Raw genomic sequence first — 21,551 nt, forward strand, 5'->3', positions numbered from 1 at the left:
CTGTAAAGTATTTCAATCATGTGGATCCCCTCCATGAATCCACACCTGATCACATTATCCCGTTTGCTTTTCAGGCGCCCGGGCTGCACCTTCACCTTCAAGAACAAGTGTGACATTGAGAAGCACAAGAGCTACCACATCAAGGACGATGCTTATGCCAAAGATGGCTTCAAGAAGTTCTATAAGTATGAGGAATGCAAGTACGAGGGCTGTGTCTACAGCAAAGCCACCAACCACTTCCATTGTATCCGCTCCGGCTGCGGCTTCACCTTTACCTCCACCAGCCAGATGACCTCCCACAAGCGCAAGCACGAACGTAGACACATTCGCTCTTCTGGTGTCATGGGCCTCTCTTCCACCTTCCTGGCACCAAAGGATGAGCCCGAGGAATCCAGCAACGACGACCTAATGGACTTCTCGGCCATTAGCAGCAAGAACTCCAGCCTGAGTGCCTCACCCACGACCCAGCAGTCCACTACTGTACCACACCTCTTGAGCACGCCCATCACTGCTGTCTCCTCCTCATCCACATCGGGCCACGCCCTCAAGCCGACCCCCTCGCTGCCCAGTGCGGGCCAGCGTATGTCCACCCTGCTGTCTCAGACCTTGCCCAGCAACATACCGGTGGCCCTTGCTCTTTCCAACAGCACCTTGGCCACCTCCAACCCGTTCTTCCCCCTTATGTCCAGGCTGCCTCTCCAGCCACCTCCTCAAGCTGCTGGCCTGATATCCGCTGTGTCTTCAGGGGCCCACTCCATGCCCACCGACTCACTCACCCAGGGCTGCTCCACAGTCGGGGCGGATGGAGCCATGCCATCTACCCCAACCTCCTTTGCCACCTCCTCCATTATGGAGAAGATCTCTGCAAGCAAGGGTCTGATTTCACCCATGATGGCCAGACTGGCGGCTGCTGCACTCAAGCCATCCGGCAGCCCAGACACAGGTCAGTGAGTGAACAGCCAAGTTTATCTCATATATTAATGATGGATAACATAATGTGAATATAAAAAATTCAAAAGAAAACTTTAGAGCTACATCCAAATCCACATGTTTATGATAAGCTGCATGCTTTTTCGCTCTTTGTGGACAGAGCAAAGAGAGAGCACTCAGAGGTCATCTCTCTAACTAGCCTAGAGCGGTGAGAAGGGCAGAAAACCCTCTGCTTTCAAGCTTAAAGGGACATTCCGGAGGCATGGTCCTCTGCTCTCAGCTTGTTATTGTGTTGATCGTTTGTTAGATACCCACAATCCATTTGGAGATAAATGCGCTGACAGGGGAGAGTAGAGCCTGTAAAAGTCTCTTATGATGTTCAGAGTGGGGGCTCCTGGGGGTTGTGTTGAGCATGTTTCCTCATCATTGGTCTCTTATCTCTGTCTGCGCCCGTTCCAAGCAAATGGAGGTGGAATGAAATTAAGTTCAGAAATTGCGAGAACAAAAAAAAATAATTTTTTTTTCGTATCCTCTATGAAAACTGATAAAAAGAAAAAACAGAAATCACTCAGGCAGAAATGACTCAATGCAGCAGAGCTAAGAAACAGGCTTTTCTTTTTTCTTTTTTTTTCACCGATGCAAGAACTCAGTCACAGATGCAGTCATCGGCAACGACGCACACTTTTTGAATTTCTGGAAACCTTCTGTTTCCACAAAAACATGTCACCCATACATTTCAGAGGTAATTGGCTTGTCCATGTTTATCACATTGCTCTAAACAAAGCCTCTGAATGAAAATGAAGTTAAAGTCTTCAATTGATAATGCACTGCAAGCGCATGGTCTCGCATTCAGTTGCAGTGCATCCTCCTGCGCTCAGCCTGAGCAGGTGGGGTACGGATTGTAAATGGGACTGCTCCGGATGTTGGGACTGGGAAGGATTACAATTCCTGGTGGTACTCCTGGAGCAGGACAGGCCCTGGGAGAGAGCTGGGGCAGCTGCTCCGAGGAGCCGAGCTGAGCCCGGGCTGTCAGACTGAGCTCCACCTCTGGGCTTCCAGCAGGTAGTCTGGGCCTCCACAGATGGTGCCATCACCACCCCTCTCGATGGCTCACTTAGTTACAGCGTAGATCTCTTTACTGAAAAACAAGTTATTTTAAATAAGCTCTCCTATTTTAATCGCGCACATTTTCATAAAAGTTTTAGCGCAGACACAGGATGGGGGGTTTGCTGTGTGGTTTTGTTTCTCATATTTGCTTCATAAAATGTGTGAACAGGACATTTGGGGCTAAAATGAGGAGGAAGTGGTTTGTGCTTCTCTGTCAAAAAGGTGTGAGAAAAGTCACTGTGTTTGTGGCTATTTTTCTCAGTGTTTATTTTTTCTTCGGGTTGTGAAACTTCGCCTCTTTTGCGGTGAATTGTGCATTTTTCCTGTTTCTGCCTTCAGTATTTTCTCAGCTTTTCTTTTCTTTTTTCTTTTTTTTTTTCATTAATGTTCCGCTCTAATTTACCCCTAAGTGTTTTTCCCAGAGATTCAAGCATCTGAAGGGTTTACTAATTAGACACACAGTACAAATGATCTTTCACAAGCTCTGTATCTTATCCGGAGTAATTACATGGTGGTACATTATTCCTGGATAATTTCCAGAAAGAAGCTGCTTTGAGTCAAACTCATTTGTTCTCTCTCTGCTCGCAAAGTGCATGCAAAAAAATAAATAAATTTAAAACAATCACGATGTGCTTTGCAGTGAGATTGTTTTGTACTGTGATCTACCTTGAGCAGTCAGCTTATCTTCTGATTGTATTAAAAATATACTTTACTCAGCGTGGCGATCATGTGTGGATCATGCAGTGAGTGGCTGCTCTTGATATAATGTGCTCTCATTTTGTCTGAGAGATGATTTAATTGTCAATGACAAGGCAGGATTTGTCTGGCTAGTTAATTTTGGGTATACTCTTATCAAGTTTGGGGGGGGGGGCAGGGAAGGAAAGCTGGACCAGAGACTTGGTAAGCATTCAGTGACCTCAAACCAGCCGCAAAATTGTTTGACTACTGTTTTCCTTTAGCCCCACCCATGCCCCACCCCCAGCCCCTCCAACCTCAGCCATTGTCAAACTGAACTGACACTGACACTTCCCCATCTCCCAGCTTTCAGCTGACAAGGCCCAAGACTGGCTTTTCCACTTGTATTCTGCCTGATATGTCTCTGGGTCATCTTGTAGCGGAGGGAGGTGGTGGTGTGGGCGGGGAGGGAACTCTGGTTGGTTTCCCCTCTTACGTTGGCTGGTCTTGTTTTCTCTGTAGCAAGTAAAAGGAGAGGATCCCCATCAGGCTCAGGGCCAAGGGCACACACTTGGTTGCCCATGACCTTGCCTGTCACAATCCCTCAACACCAGCCCTAATTTTTAAACAACAGATTTCTCACCAAACCAGTCGTGGCTGCTGGTGCACTCCAGTTTTAGTGTCTCAGAGGCTACGCTGGGGCTCCTACCCCCTCCCACTCACATATATATTTTAAAATAAACGACCACTTATTGTCAACCAAAAGCTCTGCTTTCCCTGTATAGCCCCGGGATAAATTAATATTTCAATCCCGCGGGATTGGGAAAGGGGGGGCCAGAATTCACCTTCCTGTCAGCGTTTTTACCTCAGGTCATCCCCTGGTGTTTATTTATTTCAATTCAGCGCTCCTGTCCTCACTCACAGCATTCACTGAATACCTATTTGGAGGCGAATGTGATCGAGGGGTCACGCTATTTGAACCAATCTGATTGGCTGTCAGCTCCAATCTGACCGACATAGCACCCGTGTTCCTTGTGGGTACGCTCAGTGGCACTGGCTGCCGCCCGTTGTCAGGCCAACAAGGAGCCTGGGAAGGTGGGAAGGGAGGGGGTGGCCAATCTGAGACTGCCACTTTCCCTCAGCATTAGCATCTCACTTAATGACCAGTTAAGAGGCAGCCTGGCAAATGAGTTGTGACAAGTGCTGCAGAAAAAGGAGTCTTTTTCCCCCATATCTCCCGCCTCTCAATCACCATTTAAAAGGCTTGACGGCCTGACATAATTTCGCAATAATTATCACTCGGAGTATTCTTTTCGGGCCAGGACAGGAGTCAGATTGGATCTTGTCATAGAGTAATAATGCTGACCAACAATAACTTTGTTGTCTCTTCTCTCATCTGCATCTCTGACTTGATCCTCAGGGAATGGGCAGCCGGCATCAGCCAGCCAGTTCAATCTGGTTCAAGTGAAGCAGGAGCCAGTGGACGCCAACTCCGGGGCTTCCCAAGACTCCACACAGGAGCACAGCCTGGACCTGAGCAAGAAAGACCAGAGGTACAGATGGTAAACTGATGGTTAATTCAAAGTGAAGGATGGTTAATTAGTGTTTCTTTAACCAATTCAGCCTTATTATTGGCAAAATAACCCCCACAAAAAAGAACATCCAGCTTCTCTGAATGATAGATGATGTCTACTAGTTTGGCAGCTCTGGTTATATACAAAATATTTAATTTATATAAATGTGCATACAATTAGAAAATCCTCCACGTATTTCTCCATTTATTTATTTTGCGTGTGAGTGAGAGAGAGGGATGTTTACATAAACCTTCAACTCCAATCTTCCCTCCAACCCACACCAGATCTTATTTCTTAAGAAGACAGCATTTTTCTTCTTCATTATACAGGCACACCTTGTGTGATAAATAGTAATATTTACTGTTCTCATGCAAATCTTGAATAAACATTGTTCATTTTCCTTGTTCCAGTAATGAATCAAACGGACACCCTGTACCAGGGAATACATCTCTTTTATCCTCGCTTATGAATAAGGTAAGATCCATCCATCAAACGCCTTTCATCCCAAGACAAATTAGCAGGACACGAAGGGGCCTGTTTGTTTTTTAATGTTTCACGGCTAATAAGATGAGTTTGTATCATTTAAATTTTCCAGCCATTTTTCATAGAGTGTAATTTTCGCTGCACCTCTCACAAATTAATACAATGAAGCAGTAGCTGGGTGCCATGCCAGATATATAGAGATGTTTGTTTTTTGATGAGCTGTTTTGAACTCGCCGTCCAATTTTTCCTCCTCCTTTATACGTTTTCTTCCCCCTGCCTCACTCTACATTTATTCATAGGGTTTATAAATTATTTGATTAAAAAGTCAGCGCAGGGAAAAAAAAAAGAAAAGCAGGAAGGCGCTGCCCTCATTTTTTAACAAGTCTAAATGTTAGCGTATGGAAATTTAAATCTGTATGGTTTTTTTGTGAAGATTAAAATGGACATTGTCTTAGTCATATATCTTATCTGACTCGTACAAATATGCCAGGTGGTTTCCATCATGTTGATGATGTCATGGCAGATCAGCCACCATTTATTTACTCTCTCCAACTGATCATGACTTCCTCCACTCCTTACCCCCCTGCAAGCTTCGCCGCCTCCGTGCACCTAAGTGCACGTCGTGGTTTTAACCTCTCTCGAGGACACCTTACCTTCACATTTGCAGTCGTTGCGCCCAAACGGCGGAGACGAGCTGCTGTCTAGCAACTCAGCTGTTGTCGTGTCAGCTTTTTGTTGGTTTGCTGCAAGCCACCACATTACATAAAAGGGTTAACAGTAGCTCCCAGAGGATGCTTGGCAAACACGCTTGGCCTGCACTCAAGCAAAAGCCCGGATGTTTGTAAATCTGGCTGCCCTTTTTAGCTTCGTCAAACCATGCATGCGTGTGTGTGTATGTGTGTGTGTAAGAGAGAGAAAGAGAATTCATTCTCATACTCTCACTAACATACGAAAGTGCCCAGCTAACCCAGCGCCTGGTGGTTTTTGTGCTGTTTTTTTTTGTAGATGTCACAGGTGAACCCTGCCCTCTTCAATGCAATGAACCTGAAGACAGAGCTAGAGGCAGGTGAGGGTGGTGACACCTCGGAGGCAGGACAGTATCTCAGCAAAGTGTTGAAGAGGCCCCTGGCAGAAAAAGCCAACGAGATCTGGAGGACGTACCTCCGCAGGTATAAAAAACAACAACAACAACAACACACATACACAGGAAGCGCGTAGAGACACTGGATTCATTATGAGAGTGAGAAAACAGTCAGAGTGTTAAAAAGTAGCGCACGTCCTTGGAAGGTCTTTCCTGTAAATACTATTCCTCACATACTGTATCAGTGGAAACCCCCCCTCCAAAAAAAAAAAAAAAAAATAGAGAACGCGTTCTTGCAGGAATTGGAAATGACAGTGCGCTGGTTACAGTATGACGGACCGCAGACATTTACCGTCAGGTGAAGAGTTGAGCCAGGTGTCCTCATAGGTTGCGTTTTCCTTAAGCAGCAGTAAATTTACAGTCTTTCTTATCTGTCTCTGTTAAGGTTTGACACGGATGACTTCTGTGAAGCTCAGTGCGACTTCCTTCACAAAGTTCACTTTCACTGCTTGGTAGAGGACTGTGGTGCCCTCTTCAGCACTGTGGATGGGGCTATAAAACATGCTAAGTGAGTGTCACGCTACCCTCGCTCTCTGCATTTTAGTTTTTGGCTTTTATCGATCGGTATAAAAAAGAGCTTCCATCTTGTTTTTCAGCTTCCACCTCCGAGCCACCTTGAAAGTGAAGTCGGAGCCTTCGTTCGGTGAGGGCAAGGACTCCGGTGAGGGCGCCCAGCTGCAGCCCGTTGCCCCCGTCTCTATGGCCAACAACCCCTCCATGGATGTTGCACACCTCTCCTCCTCTGGCAGATACAGCTCTCCTCCCCCCTCCCTGCTGGCCTGGAAGCAGCTGACGGGCAGCATCCCTCAGATGCCAGCATCAATGCCCAACCTCCCATCCAGTTCCCCTCTAGCCACCACCTCTCTGGAGAATGCTAAGCCACAAGTCAAACCTGGTTTCCTGCAGTTCCAAGAAAAGTATGTGGAAACCTCTGGGTTTCGTACACAGCGCCCTGCTTTTCTTCTTACTTTCCACAAGTTGATTAAACGATATCTTCTCTGTTTTTTTCCTCCCCATGCAGTGATCCATGTTTGGCTACTGACTGTAAATACTCCAATAAGTTCCACTTCCACTGCTTGTTTGGAAATTGCAAGTATGTGTGCAAGACCTCTGGAAAGGCAGAATCCCATTGCTTGGACCACATCAACCCGAACAACAACCTGGTCAACGTCCGCGACCAGTTTTCCTACTACTCTCTTCAGTGTCTCTGTCCCAACCAGGTGAGTGTGGCTTGATAACTCAGCCAGGAGCTGAATCACCTACTGTCATCTCCCCGAGGTTTCTAAGCATGAAGTATGCTATCTATTAGACCAGTATTTGAGGTTATTTGACTCAAGGCTTTCACAACCACTGCTCGCCGTCTTCCATCTCTGCTGAGAAAGACAGTCGACTCACCCCAGTAATGCCTGTTTATATGTCAATGATGTCATTTTGACTGCCGCATTCTCCTCTCAGAAAAGGCCAATTTAGCTGATATTACCCAATAAATCATTGTCACTTGCACAGTAAACAAGGCTGTCTGGAATAGGGCAAAAATCAGGGGAATGCTTCGCAAATGAAACCTAAATGGCAGCCCCTGCCTGCTCTCATGAGCCCGTATTTGGAAAACCGTTTAAATGAATTCATTAATGTGTTGAAAATCACCCCTCTCACAAAAAGCCCCCCCTCCCTTCTCCCCCCCCCCCCCCCCCCCCCCTTTAGTCTGCATCTCCTGAACTGAGAAGATCTTATTTGGCCCGGTCCTTTGGGATCTGGGCCTTGCAAACAGATGGTGGTGTACAGACATGTTAGAGCGGAGGGGTGTTTGTGGGATGCCTGGAAATGCAAAGTAATTGTACCAAACAACCGGAGAGGAAAAGACTGCGAGGTGTTGATTATGTTTTTTTTCTTCTTCTTTTTTGGGAAGGAACTGTGTGTAGTCTTCGCTTAAACTTTGCACACAAAGAAGGATCGAATAAAAATTAATCAGCTCCTCTGGCTTTCAAACATTCACGACATTTGAGTCATGAAATTGGAAATTATGTGTCTCCACTGCAGCACTGCGAGTTCAGAATGAGGGGCCACTATCACTGTCTGCGGCCTGGCTGCTTCTTCGTCACTAACATCACCACCAAGCTGCCGTGGCACATCAAGAAGCATGAGAAGGCAGAGCGTCGCGCCGCTAATGGCTTCAAATATTTCACCAAGAGGGAGGAGTGCGGGAGGCTGGGTAAGGAAAAAACACTGGAAAAGAAAAAAACTTCTGATCCTGTAAAAGTTTTGTGTCCCGCTGTCTCTGTCTTTGCCTCGCATCAAGCTGTGTCAACTTGAGCGGCTTTTAAAAAATACTTTGCCAGGAGAGATCTGAGGATTAAAGGTGTTACGTTGAGAAAGATGTAGCCTAATTTGTGTTGTCTGTTGCAAGAGGATATTCCCCGTGTTTACAAAGGGAGAGAGACCAGTGTTGGCAAACACAGTGTCATGCATTGCGAGAGGTTTAAGAAGCATGAAACAAGTCTGCCTCGTAGGTTTTTGTTGGCGCAGTTTGCATATTCACAATGGCACCTCGAGTCCCAGATGTAGCCTTGCCCGTGCTATATGAGCAATAATGTCAAAGAGGGCAATCACATCCAGGTTGTTTTCTTCTTTCTTTTGCCCCTGTCAGAAATGAGCAATTAGGTTTGTGTTTGTTAATTATCTGGCTTGTCTGGTTTAGCCTGTTTGTGTTGTGAAGCTGCGCCTCACAGCCACCGCTGCCATCACACAGAAATGAATTAAAAGTGATCTGTTTTTTTCAGGCGGTTACACAAGCTTTTCAGAGCGCAGAAACAAAGCAAACAAAACCAGGCCCTAAACAGCTGTTTTTTGTCCCCAGCCTGATCTGCCAAGTGTATTGTTTGGGCTGGAGGGGAAAAAAAACAGAAAGGATTACCACTGCTAGCTCTCCAGTTATAAAGAATTGATGGGTTGCCAGTATCCATGGCAGCAACATTAAACTGAGCACCGCTGCTGATGTTACCTGGTTTCTGTCTCACAAAAGGCCCTCCCGTGTCACGGGGGGTTACTGTTATTTGCTCAACTTTGCGTGTTTAAAGCGTTGTGTGTGCAAAAGCTATTTGATGACACAGACATGTTTTTTTTTCTCTTAAAGTGGGTGCCATGGTTACTGACATGCTAGCACCTGCCCAGCATGTTACTCTTTCAATTATTTCTGCCTGCTTTTATATAATGGTATTTGATTAACAGGCACAAAACGGCACATTCATTTAATTTGAAATCATAAAGCAATTAGAGCTAGACCGGTTAAAACACTGGAAAAGAGCAGAAGAATATAGAACAGACGACACCACAGCGGAGAACAAAAGGGGGAAAAATGACAATGGAGATACTTTGAAAAATGAATTTAATATGGGAATAATTGTATATTTACTTTGGTTTGCAGGGGTGTGTGCATTATTGGCCCACAGAAAATGAGAATTTATTTATGTAAATTCCTAATTGAATAAAGCATGTCAGTGTAATAAAAGAGCTCCACAGGTTTAGTGCACAGAAGCCTTGACTTGCTCAGTATGACACCCGAGTGATCTAATATTCCTCCTACATGTACACTCCGAAACACTTTGAAACCCGATCCCTCTTTTGTCACAGCTATATCATGAAATTAAAAAAACCCTAAAAATATTTCACTTGGTGTTTGATGTATCGCGACGCCGTCACACTTATAATATTGCGTGTGGCGCGGGGAGCCTTTTTTTGGACGCCGCACTGGGAGCCAAAGATAAATTAAGCTCTTACTTTATTCTTTTTTTATCCTGCAGGTTGTAAGTATAACCAAGTCAACAGCCACTTCCACTGCATCCGCGAGGGTTGCCAGTTCTCCTTCCTCCTCAAACACCAGATGACCTCACACGCACGCAAGCACATGAGGCGGATGCTGGGGAAGAACTTTGATAGAGTCCCATCCCAGGTACAAGCACGCCAACGGCGACATGTGATACATTTTGAAAAGCGGTGTCATAAAAATACAGGCTAAACATCTCAACGGTCTGAAGCCTGTGTTGAATAGTTTACTCAAACATATTTTAACAAAGCACACACCCTTTTCCTGGGAGATTAAATAGTGAATAGACGTTCCCTTAACTACTCTACTACAACTATACTATATATTGTTGTTTTTGCTCATTTACACTGTAAAAAAGAGGAAGGGCTAGATATTGTTCAGCATTTGGGAAACTCATTTCTATTTTTTTTTAATAACACTGCATATCAGCTCACCGCGCTTACCTAAACACAGCATTGCACTACCAACTGGGCATATTATTATATCGGTCTTTCTTTTTTCACTAAACATTCAGAGATATACGGCACAAATCTTTTTTTCCTCCCATATTCACTTTGTTGTTCTGCCGATCTGCAGTTCTGCTTTTATTATTCTGCTAATTTCCCTCATGGGATTGATAAAGCATTTGTCTGTCTGTGTGTCTGTGTTTTTCATCTAAATTTTATGTTCTCAGAAACACACCATTGTTTGTGGTTTTTGCTGAAAGAAGATGAAAAAAAAGCTCCCGATCCATTAAGGACTGCTCTTAAAATCTCCCAATATCATAAAATGAAGAGAAAAATAGGGATAATAATAGTTAAAGAAGGTTTAAACAAATGTTAAGCAGCGGAAGTCCTTTCTCGTTTCGATTTTGTCTGTCTTTCGTTCTTTTTAAGGTCGCGAATAACAACAGCTGTTAGCGTACTGGTGGTTACGCCGTCTTTGTAACTTGTGTACCTGGTTTGGTCGGTTTTGTCGGGGTTTTTTCGTTGTATATCTATTTCTTTTTTAACATTCAGTTTCCTTTTTTCTGAGTCATATTCAAGGAAAGACTAACAAAGACGTGATGTTCTGTAAAAAAGAGAGTACCGCTCATATCCTGTCATACCAGTCAATAACAAATCACTCATGGCATTCTTTTGATGAAGTTTCTTTTACACGCAGTTTCCTCAGTTAACCTCTGCAGTAGGTGCGGGATGGAGCCTTTGTGGATATAAATGTGGATTTTCTAGTTCTGTTTAGGCTGTTTTTTTGTTTTGTCCTTCATATAATGACAAAAGTATGAAGTTCGTTCTTTCAAAAAACACTTCTGACGTCTTGAAATGCTTGGTTGGATGCCAAGCGCCAACACCTGCGCTCATGACTCTTTATAACCCAAGATGTTTGTTTCGTAAGTCTTTGTGTGATAATTTTTTTAAGCTTTTTATTTTATTTTGTTTTGTTCTCTAGATGATGTCACTCGGCCGCAGGGCGGATGAGATGCAGCAGCAGGCATCGGGTATGGTGCACGGGTCCATAACGATCCAGCCTGGCATCAGCTCCAACTTCTCCAACATCACGGATGAGAATGATGACTACATGGACTACATGGGTGCAGGAGGCAGCCCCTTGGGTCTCTCCTCCGAATCCTCTAACCAGGACCGAAGCTGCACCAGCACACCTGTGGGCAACGACAGCTCTCCGGCAGGTAAGCCCACGTGACTCAGACTCTGACATGTCAGCATGTACGGCCTTTAGCACAGTTTAGTCCACAGGTGTTGTCCACAAAGGTTTTCTACTCGTTGAACATCTCAGCCCACACGTCACCCAGAAAGCCAGCAACTCGTCATCTCATGCATCCTCCAATCACAACTCTGACTTGCAATCAATAGACACATTAGTTTTAATATATGTGGTTGATGACTATGCTATATTCTTATGTTGGGAGCTGCGGACGAGACAGTTTCCAGTTTGCCCGGTCATCCTCATAAAACCTCCATTTTGTACATCAGTGGTTTGAGATATTGCACTGTATGTAGCTTATTACATTTTCCTCTGGCCAGAGATCATCCCTGTGGCTTTATGTCTACTTTAGCACTTTTAGTGGTTGGAGTTTTGGGAGAAAGGAAATGAGAAACAGCCTCTTTTTCCTCAAACTTATTGAATAAATGGGTTCTCCTCTATATTTTTTCCTAAATCTTAGCCTGTCTCTGATTTTCACATTTCTCCATGTGTTGCCAGAAATATCCACTACTCTCATCGTTGTTGTTTTGGCTGGGTTACTTTGTCTTGAATGGGCCTCATTTTGTATCATTCTCTTATCTTTTATCTTTCCCTTTTTGCCTCCCATCCCTCTGTGTGTGCGTGTGTGTGTGTGTGTGCGTGTGTGTGTGTGTGTGTGTGTGTGTGCGCGCGATTTGGACCCCGTGTTTGTCTTTGTTCCCGTCTGTGTGTGTTTTCTCCCTCTTGCCTGTCCTTCACCCTCTCTGGTCAACCTGTCTCTCCAGGACAAGGCTGCCCCACCACCACTTCTGCTCCTACCACCCCTGCTGACACTAGCGCTACCCAGAATGCACCTCCTTCCTTCTCTCCTCCTCCTCCACCACGACCACCGCCACCTCCTCTTCCTCCTCCTCCTTCCGCTCTTCAGCCTGGCCTGCAGTCCCAGGCCCCATCCCTCTCTCCTGCTCTCCTCCGACCCCCTCTCCCCTCACTCCCATACCTCCTCTCTCCATCCTGTCTGTCATACTCTCTGCTCAGCGCCTCTCTGGGAGCCACTCGGAGTGTTGTCATGCCAACCAACACACCAGCTTTCAGCCCCATCATTGCCACTCCGTCTCCGGTTAAAAATGACGTCCCTATAGTGCAGGATGCTGCAGGTACTTATCCCCGGCGCAAACCAACACTGCAGCTGTCATTCTCAATTACTGAGTCCTGTGCAGCATTTAACTGTGTGATCCAGCCTTTCTCACTCTGCACTGTTGTTATGAAAAGACTGAAAAAAAAGAAAGCATGCAAAAAAGAGAACATTTGTGTTGAAATGCTGAAACTTGCATGCTTACTGTGTGGGTACAGTAAATTGAAAAAAAAAGTCTGCAATCACTTGACTTGCACCTTTGTGCGTAATTTCCCTTTTAGTATCACTAGGATTTAGCGAGAGACAGCAGTAAATTTGGCACCTGTTCTGTGAACCCTGGGCTCTGTTTAGCTTCCATTAACAAGGCTGCATCAGCAAGCTCTTATTTAATCTTGCCCCAAGTTTTATCGAGGCCCACTGCTTCCTGTCTTGCAGAACAGGGAGCACATCATTAGCAGTGACCCCAGGGTGTTGCAAAAAGGTGGGTGCCCCTCATAAAACAAACATGGAGATAAGAGGGTTGGTTAAAACTCCCAGCTCCGCCTTTCTTTGGAGGCCCGAGACACCCTGTAAAAGTGTCATGTCTTACAGTCAATCTATCATCCCCCCTCCTCCTCCTTCTTTAATCATTCTGGAAATTAGGGATTAAAAAAATAGTGGCTAGCTGTGCTTACTCAGCTGTGAACAACTTCTGGCTGAGCGGGGTCCGACATTAGGGTTTTAACCAGGACAGTCACTTGTTTGTAAGTCTGTGGACTTTATTATTTTTTTCAGGATTATTTTTGTTAATGCCCTTATCTCTTGTTTTTAGGCAACACCATCTCCATTCCCACGGCCGCTGGTGCAAAGAAGCGTTTCTGGATCATCGAGGACATGTCCCCGTTTGGCAAGCGCCGAAAGACCGCATCGTCACGTAAGATGCTGGACGAGGGGATGATGCTGGACGGATTCCGGCGCTACGACCTCTACGAGAACTGCAAGGACTCCAGCTGCCAGTTTTCTCTAAAGGTCACCCACTACCACTGCACTCGTGAGAACTGTGGCTACAAGTTCTGCGGCCGCACCCACATGTACAAGCACGCCCAGCACCACGACCGCGTAGACAACCTGGTCCTGGACGACTTCAAGCGCTTCAAGTCTTCGCTCAGCTGCAACTTTCCTGACTGCCAGTTTTCAGGCAACAGCACCCACTTCCACTGTCTGCGCTGTGGCTTCCGCTGCACCGATAGCACCAAGGTGACGGCCCACCGCAAGCACCACGGCAAGCAAGACGTGATCAGCGCTGCTGGCTTCTGCCAGTTCAGCTCCAGCGTGGACTGCGAGGTTCCTGACTGCAAGTATAAGCTCAAGTGCTCACACTTCCACTGCACCTTCCCCGAGTGTAAGCACACAGTGGTTGGCATGTCCCAGATGGATTCCCACAAGAGAAAGCACGAGAAACAGGAGCGAGGCGAGATTCCGTCTGTGTCGCCGAAGCAGGAAGCGGCGCACCACCTGGGAGGAAATGTGGCGGCAGTCCCTCCATCCTCCATGGGTCTGTCTACTTCCTCACCCGGTGGCCTCCACGGTTTGTCCCACAACATCATCACCAGTACTCCCTCCATGATCTACCAGACAGGCGGCATTGCTTCTGACTATAACCACTCATACCTGCCATCCTCCATCAACTTAGACAGCTCCCTCAACCTGGGCACAGACACCAGCAGCTCACTGTTTTTCCTGAAGAACGCCGCCGGTCTGGGCCTCAGCGATTCCCTGGACCTCAGCAAGAAGATCCACCACGACGCAGCGCGATCAGCCCACAACCTCTCAACCCAGCTGGGCCTGCCGGCAGCTCAGGACGACACCACGGGAACATCCGGGGAGGCCGAAGATGACATGTCACCAGAGGAGGAGGTGCAGGCGGAGGAAGATGACGAAGAAGAAGAGGAGGAGGATGAGGAGGAAGAGGAGGCAGAGGATGATCTCAACACTGACTCAAACGATGATTCAATGGCGGAGCCTGACGGCGAAAAAGACAATGGCCAGAGTTTCGATGCTTCCGTTAACCACACTGATGCTTCCCAACTGGAAAAGCAAGAAGATGCTGACCCATAAAAAACAAAAACAAAAAAAACACACAAAAAACAAACAAACTGAGTTTAAGAACTGCAGAAAAATTCTGTGTACTATGATTAAACGAAAAATGAAAGTGGCCTCATTTATCATGTCGAGAGACTTCGGACGACGACAAAAAACAACGAGAGCGTGGCGAGAATGATGGCCCGAAACGATTTATTATGATGTTTACAAGATGACCAACATTATTAATTCAATTATGCATTAAAGGAAAAAAAAGATTACGAATGGAGACACACAGAGTTAGGGCCCTGTTTCACACATGGGACAGCAATGTAAAGCATTTTACTACACATCAGTCTTTTTGTGTGCGTGCATGTTTGACTTTAATTTATTTTCATTTTTTCACTTTTTTTGTGTGTGGACAAAAAAGAAAAGAAAAACACGTTAGAAAAACAAAAACAAATCTCTCTATATAACTATATATGTAAGTGTGTGTGTGTGCGTGCGTGCGCGTGTGTGTGAAAGATAATATACAAAGGAAATTGCTGGCACGGGCGACATGAACTGCAGAGCCGTGGATACATAGAAAAAGGGACATGAATCACTAAGGGAAAAGGATGTGTTTCAAACGTTTGATCTTTTTTCTGTATTATTTTATTATTAATTATTATTATTATTATTATTATTATTATTAGACACTGAGAGAAAGGGGTTACATTTTGCTTGTTCCCATCTCTTTGGTATTGTTTTTTCTCCTTTGTTCTCAATGATACGTGGACTCGACCAGTAGCTGTTCGGTCGGTCTCAGCTGCAGTCAGGCGTCCTTTCAAGCCGCCAACCTCGACAGTTCTCTCTGACATTCTGCTAGAAGTGTTTTCAACTAGCACCGACTCCAAGCTTAACCCTTTGTAATTTTTAGCCCCAATGTGGAGGAATCAAGTTTGTGCGTGGGTAGTGCACTTTTCTATTAGCTGACCATGATGATAAGATATACTTAGATAAGTCATAAGTATATTTAAAAAAAATATTTTTGTTACCATTTGCATCTTTGCATTAAAAAAAATTGTCCTTTTTGTTGTGTTGTTATAGTCAGATGCATATCGATCTGTAAGCCGGAGAGGTCTTGATTAACGCCCGGCAAGTCACGCGGGGGATGTTTGGTTGTTGGAGGGGCGGGTGGGGGCTTCAAGACTGACCAGAGGAAACGATGAGTCACTCAGATGCAGCAGCAGGAGGGGTTGGGGTAGGGGTGGGGGTGGGATATAGAGGAAGTGTCAGGGAGTGTGTTTTATGTTGAAACTGTACAGACCGAAAATGTCTCACAAAAAAAAGACGAAAAAAAAAACGGCATTTTTGTTTTCCATTCACTATGGCTGTGGTTGAGCTCCTGTTGTAATGGTTTTTATTTAATATTTATGTGACCTTCCAAATGAGAAATTTTTAGAGTGTTATTGCACTTTTTAGGTTCATTTTTACCATCTGGGGAATGAAAAAAAAGGAAAAAAATAATGATATATATCTTTTAACAGGGAATTTGCTTTAAAGATGTTGTTTTAGTTCACTTTTTTTTTCTTTTTTTTTTTTGCTTTGATGCACAAATAGATGTTAGTGTGACAAAGAACTGTTGTTCTGTGGTTTATTTAAAGATTGGTTTTTATTTTTTGCTTCTTCTGTGATTGGACAGTACAGCGATTTTAAAAAAAGGAAGAAAAACAACGACAACATAAAAAAAAAAAGGAAGGAAACGCGGTGCGTCGGGAAAACGGCGCTCCTGTATGAAACACTAATACGGACTGTGATTTCAATTAATTCTTAAGGAGTTCATAGCAATGCTCACTTACTGTAGTACTAAATTATAAACCTGTCTAAACCACCCTCTGGTTTTTATTGAGCGAACATGTACGACTGAGGAGTGGACACACTGATCATGAATTATCTCCTGAGCTTAGCATTGGATATAAATGATCACAATATAGGGATAAATAATGTGTGTAGATGATATTCCTCCAGATATTGTTTTGAGAAGAAGAAGAAGAAGAAGAAAAAATAAGGTTGTACAGTATTTTCCTCTGTAAAAAATGACTATATATGAACAAAATGCTCTTTGATGAACAGCTTCCTTTAAAAAGAAAACGGTAAAAAAGGAGAAATGAATAATAAAAAGTTAAAAATTCAAATAGCCTCATCATAGTTTGCTTGTGTGCGTGACCTCTCTTAATTAGAAGTTGTTCATATTATAGCGGCGGCGGGATGCCGTTACATGCCGTATATTTTATTTCTTTTCTCTCAAACTAAAAATACACTGATTTGAATTCATTCATGGATGTTTCTCTCTTATTTATTGATTCATTTGATTCATTGTCATTTTTCTGTGCATGATCTCTACCCCCCCCTCACACACACACACAAACACACCCACCCCCACCCCCCCAATCCCTCTCATTAACTGAAAATCTTGGTTTGTATTTACTTTGCTGTGGGCGCAGACTGAACTGTCTCCCGGGACTCTGTTGCAGAGCAGAGGCATTTACTACGTTTGTTTTGTTTTCTCTTCATTTGCTGAGATAACTGCAGGGGCTGGGAGATGTTGTGTACTTGAATTCAGTTTAGTGTGTGTGCAGGTGTGTGTGTGGGTGTGAAATTTTGTTAAAAAAGAAAAAAAAAGTAAGAAAATAAAGACGCTGTAATTATTATGACGCATGATCGGTAATGATTCAGCCTGAGGTCGTTTTTAGACACATGTAGGGGGAAAACTGCTGCTGCTGGACAACAGCAGGGCAAAAGCAGCACTCCTTTTTTCCCCTCTGTGTCAGTGATACTACTGAAGTGTGTGTGTGTGTGTGTGTGTGTGTGTGTGTGTGTGTGTGTGTGTGTGTGTGTGTGTGTGTGTGTGTGTGTGTGTGTGTGTGTCCTGCTGAGAGAGACTCATAAGCCGTGGCTGTTCTGTCCCACCTGCTCAAACCTGCAGTTCAATCCATAACCTCATTTTCCTGCTTGTTCCTCTATAAACTCAACTTTTTTTTCACCAAAATAAATGAAAACACACAAACACACACATAAAAAGACAAAAAAAACCATCTGCATTCATGCAGGTAGAGGAATCAACAATATTTGTTGTCGGGGTTGTTCATTCTTCACATTCTGGTGTGAGAACAGGATCAGAGCGAGGACCATTACTGAGATTTAGAGGTCTGCTACTGCTAACAAGATGGCTCTCTGTGTCTTGCTCACTGGTAACAGGGCACATTTATTATTATTACTTTTTTTTTTTCTCTCTTTAAGCCATGTGCTGGTGTCTCCTCCCAATATTTCATGTCACCCAGTGGCCAGTGTGCTGACTCTGTCCCCTCGTCTACAGCTGTTCCTGTCCTTACTCCTTCTCTTCCTTGTGATGTTTTTTTTTTTTTTAATAAAAAAAGAGAAAAAAAAGCACGGGTAAAGGCATCACCATCTGTCTGCCAGCTGGTATCCTGTATATAATCTACCAGTGGGAAAAAAAAGAAAAAAAGAATAAACATGAAAATTATATTACACAAAAACCAGACGGAAACGACCTCCAAATCCTGCATAGGCTGCTGCTGAAACGACAGATCGTTTTACTGTTTTAATTAACAGAGTAAAAAGGATGGTATAAAAAATGTGTGTGTGTGGGGGGGGTAAACAGAGATGTATTTCCACTGCTGGAAAAATGTAATATGAAAGCAGCCTTCTTACTGCAGAGTAGTGGATAAACAGAGCAACAATTTAGACTTTGTAAAATATATTGCACTTTTGGACTAAAAGCCATCTCCCGTTAGCGTTCAATTTGGCTCGATTTATGAGACGTTTTATATGAAAAGTAGACAATGAAGCAATTTTTTAAAAAGTCTCTACTTCAATTTGTTGCCCTCAGCACTACTATTCATTCTCGTCGTGTTGCTTATTTCCACTTGGATACAGTGCTGTTCATCTTCATTGTTCTATATTTATGTTTTTGCATGTCTTATGCAAACATTGAGCTTTTCACTCAGTGAAATAAAAAAAACCATACTGAATAACTTTAGGCCTGTTTCCGGTGTCAGTGTGTTTTTGAATTTTAAAACATGTGTATGACACATCTTTGAGCAGATTCATACCTTCTGCTTTCACACAAAACAACCTCGAGTTTTATGTTTTATAAGCCTCAACTGTGTGTTTGTGTGTGTGTGTTATTGTGCCAGGCAACACTGACAAGCATTTGGTTGATATGTCAGGAACAGGTTGAGTGAGTGTATGTGTGTGTGTGTGAGCAGCGTGGAGAGGCAACAGTTGAGGCTGGGAACATACACGACAGGTGTGCACTGCATATGTGGTCACATGATGCCTATAAGGCAGATTAGGGCCCAAACAGATGAAGCGCTGCTTAATGGCAGCTTTTATTAAGTTCACAAAGCATGGGGGGTGGGAGGGGGGTTGAGCAGGGGAAAAGCAGGTGGCTGGGCCTGTGCACTCGTAAGATGAAGACAGATATTGTACAGTGTAGTCTGAAGAGGGTAGCCACTGTGGAAGGATTTATGGAGATTTGTCTGTCCTGGACTTACTGCCTGCCTGTTCCCCAATCCTGCAGCAATAGACAACGAGGGAGAGCTGGGAGAGAAAAAGACTAGCTAGCAGCTAGCCATGAAACCAAAGTGGGTGAACATGCATAATGAGAATAAAGTATAATAATAATAATGGTCAGCCACTGTAACCACACAGAAGGCTCAGAAAGCAAGAAAAAAGCATGTTAAATATCAGTCCCAGGAAATTCACAAACTAAGTTAACATTTGAGAACATCCATGCACTTCAGAGAAATGCCAGCTGATTAGGGCAACTAACAGATAACACAACCTACTGTATATACACATTCCTGCCACTTCATTAGGGACACCTGTAGCTCATTAAAACAAATAGCTAATCCGCCAGTCACATGGCTGAAACTCATTTAGTGCATGCAAAAAAAAGGCATGTAGCCACAATTAAAGCTTAACGGAAAGTGTGGTCACATGAACACGTGCGCTGTAGTGAAGAGTAAATATTGTGCATGTTCAAGTGGATTTACAAAATTAGCCTAAAACGTCAAAAGAGCAGGAACTTATAGTGTGAGATATAGATTCGTACTTTTTTAGGTGCAGCTGAAAAAAAAGGTGTTGATGTGCATAATCGTGTGTGTTCTCACTTTGAGCGTACTGCACTGAGGTAAAGTAAAGGTGTGAAATCCACAGAAAACTTTAGATCAGTAAGGCCAGCGAAGGCACACAAGATTGGTTGTTTTGAGTGTTTGCACTGTATGCACTTTGTGCGACGACTGCTGACATGAAAGAGCATCCACAGCGACATGTGTTACGACCTCAGACGTCGGTACAGTGAGAGGTATCCACAGTACATTTCAGTTAAGTCCACATCCCTTTGCCAAAACTGCCTCCAGGCACATGTCACTGAAACAAACAGTGCTCCTGGTCTGCTCTGCCTGTCTCCACCTTTGTTGCTTCCTGTTACTGTAAGGCCACATATGAGTTACTGGAAACTGGCAAATGTTGATTTATTGGAGTGGAAAAATAAAGAAGAATTAAGCCATCATTATCAGGATTTTAATTTTAACAAAGGATAACATGGATCAACTAGACAGTCCTAACGATTAACTTATTATTGCTGACTAAACTCTGGAGTTCAACTTCTTTCCATTTTAGCCTTTATTTGCTTCGATTTTTTGACTCTAACTGTCCTATTTTGGTTGTGACTCCAGGATCATTTCTGGCATTTCGTGGCATCATTTACTTCTGAACACCAAGAAACTGGTGGAGACCAAAACAGAACATAAATTCTGCTCCTGTAGAAACCACAAGTTACTAGCCACGTTTTTCACATTGTACTTACAATGTTGTGGAGAAGAACTACTCTACCCACAATCAGAAATTGAAACCAACCAAGCAGTGATTGTAGTCAGAAAGCAATAACACGGCTAAACTTCACTAAACACACTACATACTACAAAAGATATTTAAACCTATTGTTATACCAGAAAACACGGTAATGAAAAAGATTGATATAAATATTAACTAATTCAATCTGTGATTATCTTGAATCGTGAATTTGGGGTGTATTATGGAATATATATATATGTGTGTGTGTGTGTGCGCGCGTGTGTGTATTAAAAAAATCCCATTTAAGTCTTTTGTATGACCATGATTCATTTCAATCCTGGTTAGCTTGGTTCAAAGCTAAAAACTCTTAATCGAAGGATTTTTTCATAACGTCAAGAGTGGAAATGAATCATTTTGAGAACCACAGCCCATAAAAAAAGCGGGGGATCACTGTTGAGCTCTATAGGGTATGGTTTAGAGTAGTCAAATCCAGCCCTCGCTTATCTCAGCTCGAGGCTTTGAGTCAAGACCAGCTAACCAGCGGCTGACGTCATGGATGGATGGTGACTACATCCATTTTGTTGACACACAATCAATAGTATAAATAGGTAGCTGTGTATTTGTTTCCACTGTGTGCAGTTGGAAAAAGAAAAACAGGTGAAGTAGTTTTGATGACCATTTTATTCGTGGTCACTTGCTAGTTAGCATGCCCGCTACCTAGCTTGCTGATGCTAGTGCTTCTGGGCATCCTCAACAAGTAAAACCTTTCATCTTGGTCTTTTAAAAAAACAGGAACATGTTGTTGGGGTTTTCTGTAGATTAGCTTACTTAGCCATGTACTTGCTTCTGCGGTTTAAAAATTTCCTTGTGACGTTAAGCGAGAAAACAAAAAAAAGTTGATTTGCCATGGGAGCTTGTTGTTTGAACGTAATAGTAATAGTGAAGTAACAAATACGTCTTCACTCATTCTTTAAAACCAATCTGGTTGAACCACTGAAAACAACTTCACGTGGTAATGAGTACTTACAAAATCTTTTCTTCACCTGAGTTGATTTACAACACAAAAGAAAAAAATTACATGAG

At 43.7% G+C, this 21,551-nt stretch overlaps 1 protein-coding gene across 8 annotated transcripts in view; it reads left to right on the forward strand.

Annotated features, from left to right (window-relative positions):
* Positions 1-16,783, forward strand: part of casz1 (castor zinc finger 1) — a 171,296-nt gene extending 154,513 nt beyond the window's left edge. For 7 of the 8 annotated variants that reach the window (XM_080897813.1, XM_080897814.1, XM_080897815.1 and 4 more), the window contains 12 exons: positions 75-943; positions 4,133-4,265; positions 4,697-4,760; positions 5,775-5,938; positions 6,296-6,418; positions 6,507-6,827; positions 6,932-7,130; positions 7,948-8,119; positions 9,708-9,856; positions 11,159-11,396; positions 12,196-12,567; positions 13,357-16,783. In XM_080897813.1, coding sequence (XP_080753939.1) covers positions 75-943; positions 4,133-4,265; positions 4,697-4,760; positions 5,775-5,938; positions 6,296-6,418; positions 6,507-6,827; positions 6,932-7,130; positions 7,948-8,119; positions 9,708-9,856; positions 11,159-11,396; positions 12,196-12,567; positions 13,357-14,642 — 4,090 coding nt within the window. In that variant the 3' untranslated portion in view covers positions 14,643-16,783. The remainder of the gene's footprint in view (positions 1-74; positions 944-4,132; positions 4,266-4,696; positions 4,761-5,774; positions 5,939-6,295; positions 6,419-6,506; positions 6,828-6,931; positions 7,131-7,947; positions 8,120-9,707; positions 9,857-11,158; positions 11,397-12,195; positions 12,568-13,356) is intronic. The other variant, XM_080897816.1, reaches the window with a different exon arrangement.
* The last annotated feature ends 4,768 nt before the right edge of the window (positions 16,784-21,551 follow it).

Source organism: Rhamphochromis sp. 'chilingali' (assembly GCF_963969265.1).
Source record: "Rhamphochromis sp. 'chilingali' genome assembly, chromosome: 12".
Lineage (NCBI taxonomy): Eukaryota > Metazoa > Chordata > Actinopteri > Cichliformes > Cichlidae > Rhamphochromis > Rhamphochromis sp. 'chilingali'.